General features: G+C 40.9%; 1 protein-coding gene across 4 annotated transcripts in view; it reads right to left on the bottom strand.

The window, feature by feature from the left end:
• Positions 1-15351, bottom strand: part of LOC138737046 (uncharacterized) — a 320977-nt gene that overhangs the window by 31302 nt on the left and 274324 nt on the right. For all 4 annotated transcript variants that reach the window (XM_069887474.1, XM_069887475.1, XM_069887477.1 and 1 more), the window contains 2 exons: positions 7712-7841; positions 7109-7248 (listed from right to left, as the gene is read on the bottom strand). In XM_069887474.1, the coding sequence (XP_069743575.1) occupies positions 7109-7248; positions 7712-7841 (270 nt within the window). The remainder of the gene's footprint in view (positions 1-7108; positions 7249-7711; positions 7842-15351) is intronic.

Genomic DNA, 15351 nt, shown 5'->3' with positions numbered 1-15351 from the left:
TTCGTAGAATTCTCTGAAGTTTTCATTAATCTCCGTTAGATTATATGTGATTTGTTTGTCTTTTTTCCTTGATGCCAATACCATTCTCATAGTTTGTTCTGTCTTAAGCTGCCATGCTAGAATTTTGTGCGTTTTTTCCCCTAGTTCATAATATTTCTGTTTTGTCTTCATTATGTTCTTCTCCACCTTATATGTTTGTAGTGTTTCATATTTTATTTTTTTTATCTGCCAATTCTCTTCTTTTAGTTGTGTCTTCCTTCATTGCTAATTCTTTTTCTATATTTGCTATTTCCCTTTCCAACTGCTCTGTTTCCTGATTGTAGTCCTTCTTCATCTTGGTTACATAACTTATTATTTGCCCTCTGATGTACGCTTTCATTGCGTCCCATAGTATAAACTTATCTTTCACTGATTCCGTATTTATTTCAAAGTACATTTTAAGTTGTCTTTCAATGAATTCTCTAAAATCCTGCCTTTTAAGTAGCATGGAGTTTAATCTCCAGGTATACACTCTTGGAGAGATGTCCTCTAACTCTATTGTCAATATCAGGGGTGAGTGGCCCGATAATATTCTAGCTTTATATTGTGTTTTTCTAACTCTGTCTTGCATGCAAGCTGATAACAGGAGTATGTTTTATGTCTACCCGAATAATATGAATATTCCTTTTCCTTTGGGTGTTGTTTCCTCCATATATCCAAAAGTTGCATTTCTTGCATCGATTTAATTATAAATTTGGTTACTTTGTTTTTTCTGTTAATTTTTTTCCCAGTTTTATCCATGTTTGAATCCAAATTAAGGTTGAAATCCCCTCCTATTAGTATGTTCCCTTGCGTGTCTGCTATCTTCAAAAAAATATCTTGCATAAATTTTTGATCTTCTTCGTTACATTGAGTAAATTCTAAAACTCCGAATATATCTGACATTTTATCATTAAATATCTCCCTGCTGGATCTATTATTTCCTCTTCTATTTTAATTGGCACATTTTTACTGATTAATATAGCTACTCCTCTAGCTTTTGAATTGTATGACGCTGCTGTTACATGTCCTATCCAATCTCTCTTTAATTTCTTGTGCTCCATTTCAGTTAAATGTGTTTCTTGCACGAATGCTATATCAATTTTTTGTTTTTTTTCAGTAAATTTAGCAGTTTCTTCCTTTTGATTTGGTTATGTATTCCGTTAATATTTAAAGTCATATAGTTCAACATAGCCATTTCATACTTTGTTTATCTTTCCTTTCTGTTTCCTCATCATCACCTTTCCTTCTTATCCATTTCGGCTTTTTTGTTTTGAACACTTTATAAGACATTTCTAAAACATCAAACATTTCCCTTATTCTCCTATCTAAAATTTCTTTAACCCCACTATCCCCTCCCCTTCCTGAGTTGCCCTTTATCCCTTGTCGGGCAACCACATCTTCCCTCTCCATTTAGATTTGCGAATTCACTCGCAAGCGTCAACTGATTTCGCAGTGACCGTAACTCCTCCCCACCCAGCCACCCCCAGAAAAGATTTTAATTTTCATATATAACAAAGGTCACTTTAATTCCCTCCTTACTTCCTCTCTTCCCTTTCTTTCCCTTATTAATTCTTATCTATACTCTATATATTTTCCTTTAAATACAGATACACTCATGTACACACACATATATACATACACACACACATATATACACATATATGTATATGTGTATACATATATATATATATACACATATACATATATATACATATACATATATATATACATATACACACACATATATATACACATATACATATATATACACATATATATATACACATATACATACATATATATACACATACATATATATATATACACATATATATACACACATACACACATATATATATACACATACATATATATACACACATATACATATATATACACACACATATACATATATATACATACACATATACATATATATATATACATATACATATACACACATATATATATATACACACACACACACACACACACACACATATATATATATATACTTCTTCTTTGGTTTGGCATCGCGGACGAAGATTTATGGAGGGGGTAAATGTCCACGTCAGCTGCAGGCTCGTTTGTGGCTGACAAGTCCGATGCGGGACAGGCAGACACGGTTGCAGCGCCTGCAGGGGAAAAATGGTGGGTTGGGTGTTGGGTTTTTCCTCCTTTGCCTTTTGTCAGTGAGGTGGGCTCTGCGGTCTTCTTCAAAGGAGGTTGCTGCCCGCCAAACTGTGAGGCGCCAAGATGCACGGTTTGAGGCGATATCAGCCCACTGGCGGTGGTCAATGTGGCAGGCACCAAGAGATTTCTTTAGGCAGTCCTTGTACCTTTTCATTGGTGCACCTCTGTCACGGTGGCCAGTGGAGAGCTCGCCATATAACACGATCTTGGGAAGGCGATGGTCCTCCATTCTGGAGACGTGACCCACCCAGCGCAGCTGGATCTTCAGCAGCGTGGATTCGATGCTGTCGACCTCTGCCATCTCGAGTACTTCAACGTTAGGGATGAAAGCGCTCTAATGGATGTTGAGGATGGAGCGGAGAAAACGCTGGTGGAAGCGTTCTAAGAGCCGTAGGTGATGCCGGTAGAGGACCCATGATTCGGAGCCGAACAGGAGTGTGGGTATGACAACGGCTCTGTATACGCTTATCTTTGTGAGGTTTTTCAGTTGGTTGTTTTTCCAGACTCTTTTGTGTAGTCTTCCAAAGGCACTATTTGCCTTGGCGAGTCTGTTGTCTATCTCATTGTCGATCCTTGCATCTGATGATATGGTGCAGCCGAGATAGGTAAACTGGTTGACCGTTTTGAGTTTTGTGTGCCCGATGGAGATGTGGGGGGGCTGGTAGTCATGGTGGGGAGCTGGCTGATGGAGGACCTCAGTTTTCTTCAGGCTGACTTCCAGGCCAAACACTTTGGCAGTTTCCGCAAAGCAGGACGTCAAGCGCTTAAGAGCTGGCTCTGAATGGGCAACTAAAGCGGCATCGTCTGCAAAGAGTAGTTCACGGACAAGTTTCTCTTGTGTCTTGGTGTGAGCTTGCAGGCGCCTCAGATTGAAGAGACTGCCATCCGTGCGGTACCAGATGTAAACAGCGTCTTCATTGTTGGGGTCTTTCGTGGCTTGGTTCAGCATCATGCTGAAGAAGATTGAAAAGAGGGTTGGTGCGAGAACACAGCCTTGCTTCACGCCATTGTTAATGGAGAAGGGTTCAGAGAGCTCATTGCTGTATCTGACCCGACCTTGTTGGTTTTCGTGCAGTTGGATAATCATGTTGAGGAACTTTGGGGGACATCCGATGCACTCTAGTATTTGCCAAAGCCCTTTCCTGCTCACGGTGTCGAAGGCTTTGGTGAGGTCAACAAAGGTGATGTAGAGTCCTTTGTTTTGTTCTCTGCACTTTTCTTGGAGCTGTCTGAGGGCAAAGACCATGTCAGTAGTTCCTCTGTTTGCGCGAAAGCCGCACTGTGATTCTGGGAGAATATTCTCGGCGACACTAGGTATTATTCTATTTAGTAGAATCCTAGCGAAGATTTTGCCTGCAATGGAGAGCAGCGTGATTCCCCTGTAGTTTGAGCAATCTGATTTCTCACCTTTGTTTTTGTACAGGGTGATGATGGTGGCATCACGAAGGTCCTGAGGTAGTTTTCCTTGGTCCCAACAAAGCTTGAAAAACTCATGCAGTTTGGCATGCAGAGTTTTGCCGCCAGCCTTCCAGACCTCTGGAGGGATTCCATCCATACCTGCTGCTTTGCCACTTTACAGTTGTTCGATTGCCTTATATGTCTCATCCTGGGTGAGGGCCTCATCCAGCTCTAGCCTTAGGGGCTGTTGAGGGAGCTGGAGCAGGGCGGAATCTTGGACTGAGCGGTTGGCACTGAAAAGAGATTGGAAGTGTTCTGACCATCGGTTGAGGATGGAGATCTTGTCGCTGAGGAGGACTTTGCCGTCTGAGCTGCGCAGTGGGCTTTGGACTTGGGGTGAGGGGCCGTACACAGCCTTTAGAGCCTCGTAGAAACCCCTGAAGTCGCCAATGTCCGCGCTGAGCTGGGTTCGTTTGGCGAGGCTAGTCCACCACTCATTTTGGATCTCCCGGAGTTTGTGCTGAAGATGGCTGCATGCGCGACGGAAGGCTTGTTTCTTCTCTGGGCAGGACGGCTTTGTAAGGTGAGCCTGGTGGGCAGCTCGCTTCTTTGCCAGCAGCTCCTGGATTTCCTGGCTGTTTTTGTCAAACCAGTCCTTGTTTTTCCTGGAGGAGAAGCCCAGTACCTCTTCAGTGGATTGCAGTATGGTAGTCTTCAACTGATCCTAGAGGGTTTCAGGGGACGGGTCCGTGAGGCGGGTTGCATCGTCGAGCTTTGCTTTGAGGTTTGCCTGGAAGTTTCCTCTCGCTTCGTCTGACAGCTTTAAGATAACATCTTTAAGAATGTGCAAAATCACAGACATATTCTGAACAAAGGCTTTTGGAAAGTAAAAAGAGAAAAAAAAATGAAATTGACAGGGCTAAAAGTGGCTGTGAAATGTCCTTGGCAATAGAATTAAGGGAAAACTCAGCCATTTTATATTTTATCAGGAGTAAGAGAGAAGCTGAAAGGCAAGTCCAAGGATGGAATAAAAGGATGGTATTTATTCCTGGAGGCAAAGGAACCAAGAGAAGTGCTTCGTGCATTGGCATTCACCATGACTGACAGTGAGATTAAAGGTAAAAAGGTAAAGGTTTCATTATTGTCACATAAAACTACATTTAGAATGTAACATACATATAATTCTTTATCTTTTGTCTACCGTAAGGCAGACAGTCACCATTTTGTCCAGTGCCCCTCAAAGAAACCAACAGCACCTGGTGTTCTCGGGCAGTCTCCCCTCCAAGTACTGACCAGGCCTGAGCCTGCTGAGCTTCCAAGATCAAACAATCTCAGGCAAATTCAGGCTATTAGGCTTAATAGAGAGAGGTACATTGATATGCAGGTCAACATGCAGGAAATGATGGGTGTCTTGAAAAACATCAAGGTGGACAAGTACCCAGGGCTTGATGGGATTCCCAGGATACTGAAGGAAGCAAAAAAGATTTCTGGGGCTTCAACAGAGAACTTATTGTGTCTCTATAGCCATGGGTAATGTGCTGGAAAAATGGAGAATAGAGAACATTTAAGAATGGCAAAGACAAATAAGCAAATTATAGGCAATTGAGCCTTCCATCAGTGGTAGAGAAATCATTGGAGAAGGTTTTTAGGAGCGTCAGGATGGCCGAGCGGTCTAAGGCGCTGCGTTCAGAGAAGGTTTTTAGAGACGGGTTGATTGCTTCTGGAATAGCATGACTTGGGTCTTATCTGATAAATTGGATTGAATTTTTTTTTAATAAAGAGAATGATTGATAGTGGATGTTATGGTCAAAGTAGAGAAAATCATTTGACAAGGTTTCTCATGGAAGGCTAGTCCAGAAGATGAAGGCACATGGCAGCACAAGTCCATGGAGATGGCAATACTTACCATTATTGGTCAGAGTGTTGAGGATGAAAACTAACATTATGTTGCAAATGTATAAACTTTGATAAACCCACATTTAGATAAGGTGTACACTTCTGATTGATGCATTACAGGAAGTGTGTGGAGAGGGTGCAAAAGAGGCTCAAAAGGATGTTTCCTGAAGGGCACATAGCTCTTAGCTATAAAGAGAGGTTGGTGCACAATATGCTTATGGGTGACCTGTAGAGGTACACAAAGTCAAGAGAGGCATAGATATGGTAAAAGCTTTTTATCCCCAGGTTGAAAAGTTGAATTTTTTTTTTTACAATCTCAATTACCTACATTTCCTAAGACCACTGATAAATTTAATTGAGGTAATTTTTAATTTACAACCTTTTTATAATGGTTCAATATCTAACATTTAAGATATGTGGTTGGGAATAAGAGAGGCTCCCTCAGATAAAATTTAAAAAAGCCTGGGAACAGGACCAACAGCTTTTAATTCCTGAAGAAACTTGTCACTCTCTCCTACAATTTAAAGTCATTCATAGGGATCGCATGTCCAAAGTCAAACTAACTTATTTTTATGTGGATGTAGCTTCTTGTTGTGATAAATGCCACAAGAGAGATGCTTCATTCATTCATATGTTTTGGACATGTCAGAGCCTTGAGATCGAAGTATTTCAAACTTCACTGCAATTTTTAATTTTAAACCAAATTCCTTAATTGCTTCATTTAGTATTGTTGGAGAGAGTGATATAATATTAATGACATCTGAGCTACACGTATTAGCTTTTATTTCTCTTATGGCAAGGCGGTTGTGGTTGCTCAGATGGAGGGACACTACCCTGCCTAATCTTGCTCAATGGCCACGTGACATCATGTCATGTTTAAATGAATTGAAGATTAGATGCTCAATTTCCAATTTGAATGTAAATTTTTTTTAAACACAGTAGGGATCCTTTTGAATAACTTTTATAATCTTTGATTTGTTATGAAGGTAGAAATGTTGACTTATGAGGTAATTTATCATCTGATAAGAATTCTTTTTTTTAAAGCAAAAGAGCTTCTTTCTCGGTAATGAGATCTTACTCCTTTTTTAAATAAATTAAAATAATATAGTATTAACACAATAGGATCTGTTTGATTAAAATGTGGGGTGCCTTGATGAAATGATATGATTTAAGTATAATGTATCCTTTTGAATGTCAATAAAAAATATTGAAAAAGAAACAAATATCAAATGCTGGGGACTCAGATTGGAGTCAAGGAGGAGATAATTTAAAGGGGAATTTAAAAAGTTTATTTTTTTTTAAAAAGGGGAGTTAGAGGAAGCAAATGTTACAGCAAATGTAAGAGGTTGGTAGACAACAACATGAATAAACAGAGAATATACATGCCTAATATGAAGGCAGAGGGGGATTAGTTTAAATTGGAGTGGGCAAAGGGCCTGTTCCATGTACTTATTTCATTTATAAAACCAATTCTCAAGGACTACGCACACTGAAGACAAATACAATTTATAAATAATAGAGGTACAGTGTATCTGACTGCTCTGACAAATATCATTGCAGTTACCTTGCATCAAATGCTCTGGGACAGTTATTTACTTACGTTCCACCATCAACTTTAACTGAAAAAATGCGAGTATCATATCCCATTAATTTCAGGTTCAACACTTCTGAAATCAACTCAATTTTTCTTCCTTCATATTTCTCTCTCGTAAAGAGTGATATGCCTGGCATGGAGAAACACTGAAACAAGAAAAATGCACAAATTAGTTTTCATGCAAAGAATGATGAGAGGCAATGATTGCAGTTTGAAACAATTTTAAAAGGGTTGTTAGTACAAGAATAGTTTAAAAAATATATATCAAGAGACACACATACTTTTGGTGACTGGAGAGATCAAGAGAAAGTACAAGTTTTATAAAATAGTGAATGATTTTGTTTTGCAAATAGAAAGAGTACAGTATTTCCAATTTCAGGATTAAGTAATCAGACCCCAGAAAAATTCAGAGGTAAAACAAGAGATTATGACAGAACAGTTGCTATTGGCAGAAAGGGTTAGGTGGGGGGGGGCGAAATGGAAACATTTACCCACCAAGGACTGGAGAACGTTGTTTCGTCCGGTTGTACTTGTACAATCAGATGATAATAAACTTGACAATTAACATTTATAATAATTTTTTTTTAAGCAAGTCTAAATGATACTTACAAACTTTATTGTCCTTACAGATCTGATACATGAATCAGCTATACATCCTACAGCTGCCAAATCAGGATAAATTCCCTCCTCGAGTATATATTGATTGCCAGTGAAATTCTCTGCATCACATGCCACCCAACTGCAAAAAGACAAATGATGAATCGATTAGTGTAATTTTATTTCTCTGCTGTCTGAGCACAAAGATCGAAAGTACAGTAAAATCTTGGTTATCCAGAATTCAAGCAATCAATAATCTCCAGCAATCGGCAAAAAAAACATGTGGAAAATAAATAGAATATGGAAGTTTAAAATTGTCGCACCTCGCCGACAGTTCAAGCATCCAGGAAATTCACTTATCCGGCACCTACCAACCGCCATTGGTACTGGATACCAGGGGTTTTACTGTCTTAGAATTATTTCAAAATTAGGTTCAGAATATCAAGGAAATCCCCTCAAAAACTCTATTTTCCAGTAATATTTTGTTGATCCAGCTTTTAAGGTTTTTCTTAATTCACTTTCAAAATGTGGGTGCTGTTTGCAAGGCTAACATTAATTGCTCGTCCTAAGCTGCCATTAATTTGGAAGTGAATCACTTCTTTGCTCAGCAGCCTTCAAGTGAAAGTATTCCCATGGTGCTGTGGGCCAGGAGTTTCAGGATTTTGAGCGACAGATAATGTAGGAGTACTGATATTCTCAGGGCACTATGCAACTTGGAGGGGAACCTGCCTTTGATGGTGTTAGCACGGTGTCGTTCCCTTTGTCCAGCTAAAGATTCCAAGTTTCAAACAATCTACTGGAGTAAACTAGGTGTGGTAAACCACTGTAATGTATAATTATACAGTCAAGCATGCCTATTAGCCAGTTGTACCTATGGCCCTCCCCACAGGCTCCTGTATAAAAGTGGCTGTTCCACAGTCCCTTGCAACTCAGTGCAGGACAACCAAACAGTAAGGATATGCTATGTTCTCCACAATAGTCTCCTGAGGGATTGATGGTGCATCAATTTAATTCACTTGGAAGTTTTCTACAATGGAGCAGATCCTCAAACCAGAAAAACTGGAAATCGACCCTCAATCGTCTGAGACAACTACCAGCTTCGAACTCTGGCTGCATTGTTTCGAAGCATTGTGCGATCGGGTCAGCACCATGGTGTACTCCATGATCAGGGATGCCACAGCATACCAGGAGGTCATGGACACTCTCAAAGGGCAATACCTGCGTAACATCAATGTTGTCTATGCTAGATACTTTCTAGTGACCAGAAAGTAACAACGCCAAATATCTCCGGGCCCTGCGAGGACTCGACAGGGTCTGTGAATGTAAAGCCATGTCTGCCACGGAGTAGACAAAGGACCTGATCCAGGACGGCTACGTCACAGGGATTAGGTCAAATTACATACGATAGAGACCTTTGGAGCAAAGGGAACTCAGTCTGCAGAGAGTAATTGATCTGGCAGGTATGCTGGAGAACATGTAGGTCCACTCAACCAACAATCACCTCATGATCACCCTGGTCACAGCCATCTTGGGATACACCACCACTCAACTAACAACCAGACTACAGCAGAAGTGCTCGGCAAATCCTTCCTGATGCTCTCAACCACCTCTGGTAACAACCTGACCACAGCTGGGTGTTCTGGGAACCCCCAAAGTGCTACTTCTGTGGTCTGGGCAAGCATCACTGTTTGCTCCAGCTGCGGAAAGAAGGGCCACTACGCCCAAGTGTGCAAGCCCAAACCAATTCCTAGCAGCGGCGTGTGCACATTGTGGGGGCCGTCTTCTGTAATACCAGCATCACCCGGGGCCAGTAGCGCCACGGGATCCGCCGTCTTGGTTCCCACCTTCAGGACCCAGCTGCGCCGCATGCAGGTTGCAGAGGCCGCCATCTTCCAGATTTGGCAACATTTTGTGTGGGCCTTGGGGACTGCCATCTTGGACTCTGCCACTTTCTACTGCGGCAATGTGCAGCAACTCGATCCGAACCTCCATCACCCTCAACCAGGACAGTCCACACCGACTCATCAGGTCGATGATGGACATCAAGGTAAATGGCCACGTGACGAGTTGTTTGCTTGATAGCGGGAGCATGGAGAGTTTTATACGTCTGGACACGGTGCGGAGCCAAATTATGTGGGCAAGGCCTGCCCCTATGTCCTTCCCCATAGCAGAGGAGGCTCATGCAGCCTTCGACCGCATCAAGTCCAACATCGCCAAGGCCACGAGGCACTCCTTTTCAGGTGGAAAGCGACATGTCAGACTTAGCCATGGCAGCTATCCTTAATCAGGCTGGCACGGCCCCAAAATCTGAAACTCCTCAGTCGAAAAAGAAGTCCAAGCCATTGTCCTGGCGATAAGAGATTCACCTTACTGAATGATCAACGTGCTGTCACTTTCATGTTCAACAATCAACAACAGGGCAAAATCAAAAATGATAAAATACTGTGGTGGAGAACAGACATCCTTTACCACCCTGGGAAACGAGCCACCAGATGCCATGTCCTGTGGGACTTGTGCCAGTGCCCAGATCGGCCGACTGAAAAACCTCCATAATGATACATCATCCTAGAGTCACCAGGTTCTTTCACTTCGTCAAAGCAGGCAACCTGCCGTACTCCACTGACGATATCAGGTCCATGACAAAGAACGACCAGGCCTGTGCTGAGTGCAAGCCGCACTTCTATCAGCCAGACAGGGCACAAATTATTAAAGCCAATCGACCCTTCAAACAACTCAGTGTCAACTTTAAAGGATCCCTGGCCTCCACCACTGTAACACCAACTCTTGCTTTCCATTTTCCATCCCTGCTTGGACATGACTGCTGCCACAGTCACCAAGGCCCAGTGCAGCCTCTTCACTCTATTTGGCTTCCCCAGTTAAATCCACAGCGATCGGGGGGCCTTCCTTTATGAGTGACGAGCTGCGCCAGTACCTTTTGGCCAGAGGCATTTCAACGAGCAGGACCACAAGTTATAATCCCTGGGGTTATGGGCAAGTGGAGAGGGAGAATGCTATGGTCTGGAAGATAGTCCTCCTAGCCTTGTGGTCAAAGGGCTTCCTAGTCTCCTGGAGACCCTCCACTCTATCAGGTCTCTACTGTAAACCACCACTAAAGCTACTTCCCCAGGAAATCTGCGACAGGGACCACACTACTGGTTTGGCTGACGTCCCCAGGGCATGTCCTGTTCTGGAAGACATATGAGGAACCATAAATCTGACCCATTGGTTGAAAGGGTCTACCTTCTCCATGCCAACGCCCGATATGCCTACATGACATATCCGGATGGACATGAGGACACTATTTCCTGCAGGGACTGAGTCCCTCGGGGGTTCTGAAGACAGCTGCTAATCACCCCACACCCTCCTCACCTTGAATGCAGACGATGTACCCGACCTCTGGTATCCTGACTCTGCCCTGAGCGAGGGTACATCAGGCATGGTGTCCACCCACCAGCACAATACTGATGAATACGAACAGGTGCCCGAGATCATCCAGGTCTCCACTGCAACACCACAGCAGCAACCGGTTCTACAACGGTCCCAGTGAACGACCAGATCGCCTGATAGGCTGAAATTATGACTTTTAAATTGTAAATGACTAACTTTGTAAGTTCCACTTCACCCTCCAGGATTCTTTTAAAACAAGGGGTGAATGTGGTAAACCTCTGTAATGTATAATTATCTGGTCAAGCATGCCTATTGGCTGGTTGTACCTGTGGCCCTTCCCCACAGGCTCCTGTATAAAGGTGACTGTTCCACAGCCCCCTGCGACTAAACAGCTGAACAGCAAGGATATGTGATGTTCTCAAGTGAATTAAAGCAGTTTGGTTTCTCCACAATAGTCTCCTGAGTGATTGATGGTGCATCAAAAGGCAAGTAACTGCAGTGCATTTGTAGCCTTAATACCTTTGCGCATTTCATTCGGCGAACAGGGAGTTTGGATGAACCATGAGAAATCTAAGTACTGTTCCTTACTGCCTTAAGAAATAAAATTGTACGGAGGAGTCACGTGATGGAGTAGTGGCCGGACGGTGAACTCCAGCCCTCTCCAGAAAAGTCGGGAAAAACAAGAGAAAATACAAAGGCACAGAAATACAAGTTAAAGAAAAGTGAGTATAAAGGTGGAAAGAAGATGGAGACAAAAGGAGAAAAATCAAAATCAACGGAAAGAAGAGAGGAAGAGAAGACAATGGAGGAAAAAGGTGAAGGCCTTACCTGTCCGAAGAGGCCCGCTGTGGAGAGAGGACCCCACTACCTCAGGTCGGTAGAAAAAGAACTACAACAATGGCTCACAGAGCCGAGTAAAAGTGCGCAACCGCGCATGCGCGAGGAGTCGCGCATGCGCGATGCGCATGAAAAAAACACACCGACGGGAGGGGGGACCAGCTGGGGAGTCGATCTCCACAGCCGGCAACGACAGCTGCAGAACACCTGCAGCAAGAAGAGACCACAGAAGACAATGGAAACAAGAAAGAAGAGGAGGAAAGGGCATCAAAGAAACAACAGATGGCCAACCCAGAGGAAGAAGAAGAGGAAGAATACAGTGAAATAGATAAAGGGAAAGGCAAGGTAAAGGATATACTTGCTCTTGTTAGAGGATACATGGAGTCATTTAAAGAATGGCAAACACAGGAATTCAATGATTTAAGAAGAAGAATAAACAACACAGAAAAGAAAATAAATAAAATGGATATGACCTTAACAGAAATGGGGAAAAAAATGGACAAGATGGAAGAACGGGCAATAGCAGCAGAAATGGAGGTAGAAGACTTAAAAAAGAAATAGGAGGAATCTAATAAAAAAACTAAAGAGACACAAGAATTACTAGCCCAAAAAATAGATATAATGGAAAATTATAACAGAAGAAATAACATAAAGATAGTGGGCCTTAAGGAAGATGAAGAAGGCAAGAATATGAGGGAGTTTATAAAAGAATGGATCCCTAAGGCCCTAGGATGTCCAGAACTACAGCAAGAAATGGAAATAGAAAGGGCACATAGAGCATTGGCCCCTAAACCACAACCACAACAAAAACCAAGATCTATTGTAGTAAAATTCCTAAGATATACTACAAGAGAAAAGGTACTGGAGAAGACAATGGAAAAAGTAAGAGAGGGCAACAAACCACTGGAGTATAAAGGGCAAAAAATCTTCATTTATCCAGATATAAGCTTTGAACTCCTAAAGAAGAGAAAAGAGTTCAATACAGCAAAAGCGATTTTATGGAAGAAAGGATATAAATTTACACTGAAGCATCCTGCGGTATTGAAAATATTTATTCCAGGACAACAAAACAGACTGTTCTCGGATCCAGAAGAAGCACGAAAATTTGCAGAACAATTACAAAAATAGACTGAGGGATGAAGATGGGTAAGGAGAGCAAAAATGATCACGATTGATATGTATGTGGGTAAAGACAAAAATAGACTGAGGGATGAAGACGGGTAATGAGGGTAAAAATGACCACGATTGATATGTATGCGGGTAAAGAGGTATAAGAGTGAATAGAGACAATGGGCATATGTGAAAGTATCTGTAAATAGAGGAAAACATAGATAGTATAGACAAGAATTAATAAGGGAAGGTAATGGAATAGAGAGAATAAGGAGGGAATTAAAAGAGTGACCTTTGTGACATATAAAAAGTGAAATCTTTTCTGGGGGGGGCTGGGTGGGGGAAAAGAGCGGTCACTGCAAAATCAGTTGACGCTTGCGAGTGGATTCGCAAATCCAAATGGAGAGGGGAGATGTGGTTGTCCGACAAGGGATAAAGGACAACTCAGGAGGGGAAGGGGAGATTGGGGATAAAGAAGATAGAAATAGGAGAATAAGGAAAATGTTGGATGTTGTAGGAATGTTGTCTGGTAAAGAGTTGAAAATAAGAAAACAGAAATGGAAAAGGAGGAAAGGTAATGATGGAAAAACGGAAAGAGAAGATAAACAAAATATAAAATGGCTACGCTGAACTATATGACTCTAAATATTAATGGAATACATAACCAAATTAAAAGGAAGAAACTACTAAATTTACTGAAAAAGGAAAAAATAGATATAGCATTTGTCCAAGAAACACACTTAACTGAATTGGAGCACAAGAAATTAAAGAGAGATTGGGTAGGACATGTAACAGCAGCATCGTATAATTCAAAAGCAAGAGGAGTGGCTATATTAATTAGCAAAAATGTGCCATTTAAAATAGAAGAGGAAATAATAGATCCAGCAGGGAGATATGTTATGATAAAATGTCAGATATATTTGGAGCTTTGGAATCTACTTAAAATATATTCACCTAACGAAGAAGATCAAAAGTTTATGCAAGATATCTTTTTGAAGGTAGCTAATACGCAAGGGAACATACTAATAGGAGGGGATTTCAATCTGAATTTGGATCCAAATATGGATAAAACGGGGAAAAAAATTAACAGGAAGAACAAAGTAACCAAATTTATAATTAAATCAATGCAAGAAATGAAACTTGTGGACATATGGAGGAAACAAAACCCAAAAGAAAAGGAATACTCATACTACTCGACTAGACATAAAACATACTCAAGGATAGACCTATTCCTGTTATCAGCCCACATTCAAGGGAGAGTTAGGAAAACGGAATATAAAGCTAGACTATTATCGGACCACTCACCCCTGTTATTGGCAATAGAGCTAGAGGACATCCCTCCAAGAATGTATAGATGGAGATTAAACCCCATGCTACTTAAAAGACAGGATTTTAGAGAAATTATTGAAAAACAATTAAAAATGTACTTTGAAGTAAATACGGAATCAGTGGAAGATAAGTTTATACTATGGGAAGTAATGAAAGCATTCATTAGAGGACAAATAATAAGTTATGCAACCAAGATGAAGATGGACTATAATCAGGAAACAGAGCAGTTGGAAAGGGAAATAATAAACATAGAAAAAAAATTAGCAATAAAGGAAGATACAACCAAAAGAAGAGAATTGGCGGTTAAAAAAATAAAATATGAAACATTACAAACATATAAGGTGGAGAAGAATATAATGAAGACAAAACAGAAATATTATGAACTAGGTGAAAAAACACACAAAATCTTAGCATGGCAGCTTAAGACAGAGCAAACTAAGAAAATGGTATTGGCAACAAGGAAAAAAGACAAACAAATTACATATAATCCAAAAGAAATTAAGGAAAACTTCAGAGAATTCTATGAACAATTATACCGAACTGAAAACGAAGGGAAAGAAGGGAAAATAGATGAATTTTTGACTAAAATTGAACTACCAAAACTACAAATAGAGGAACAAAATAAATTAACAGAACCATTTGGAACAGTAGAAATACAAGAGATAATAAAAAATTTACCAAATAATAAGACACCAGGAGAGGATGGACTCCCAATAGAATTCTACAAAACATTTAAAGATCTAATAATACCGCCCCTCCTGGATGTAATCAACCAGATTGATGAGACACAAAACTTACCAGATTCATGTAAAACAGCAATAATTACAGTGATACTAAAACAAGGGAAAGATCCACTCTCACCAGCGTCATATAGACCAATATCTCTGCTAAACACAGATTATAAGATAATAGCTAAACTATTAGCAAACAGATTAGCAGAACAGGTACCAAAAATGGTAAATTTAGACCAAACTGGATTTATCAAAAAA

The sequence above is a fragment of the Narcine bancroftii genome, chromosome 6, assembly GCF_036971445.1.
Source record: "Narcine bancroftii isolate sNarBan1 chromosome 6, sNarBan1.hap1, whole genome shotgun sequence".
NCBI lineage: Eukaryota > Metazoa > Chordata > Chondrichthyes > Torpediniformes > Narcinidae > Narcine > Narcine bancroftii.
This window is presented reverse-complemented; position numbering and strand designations above follow the sequence as displayed.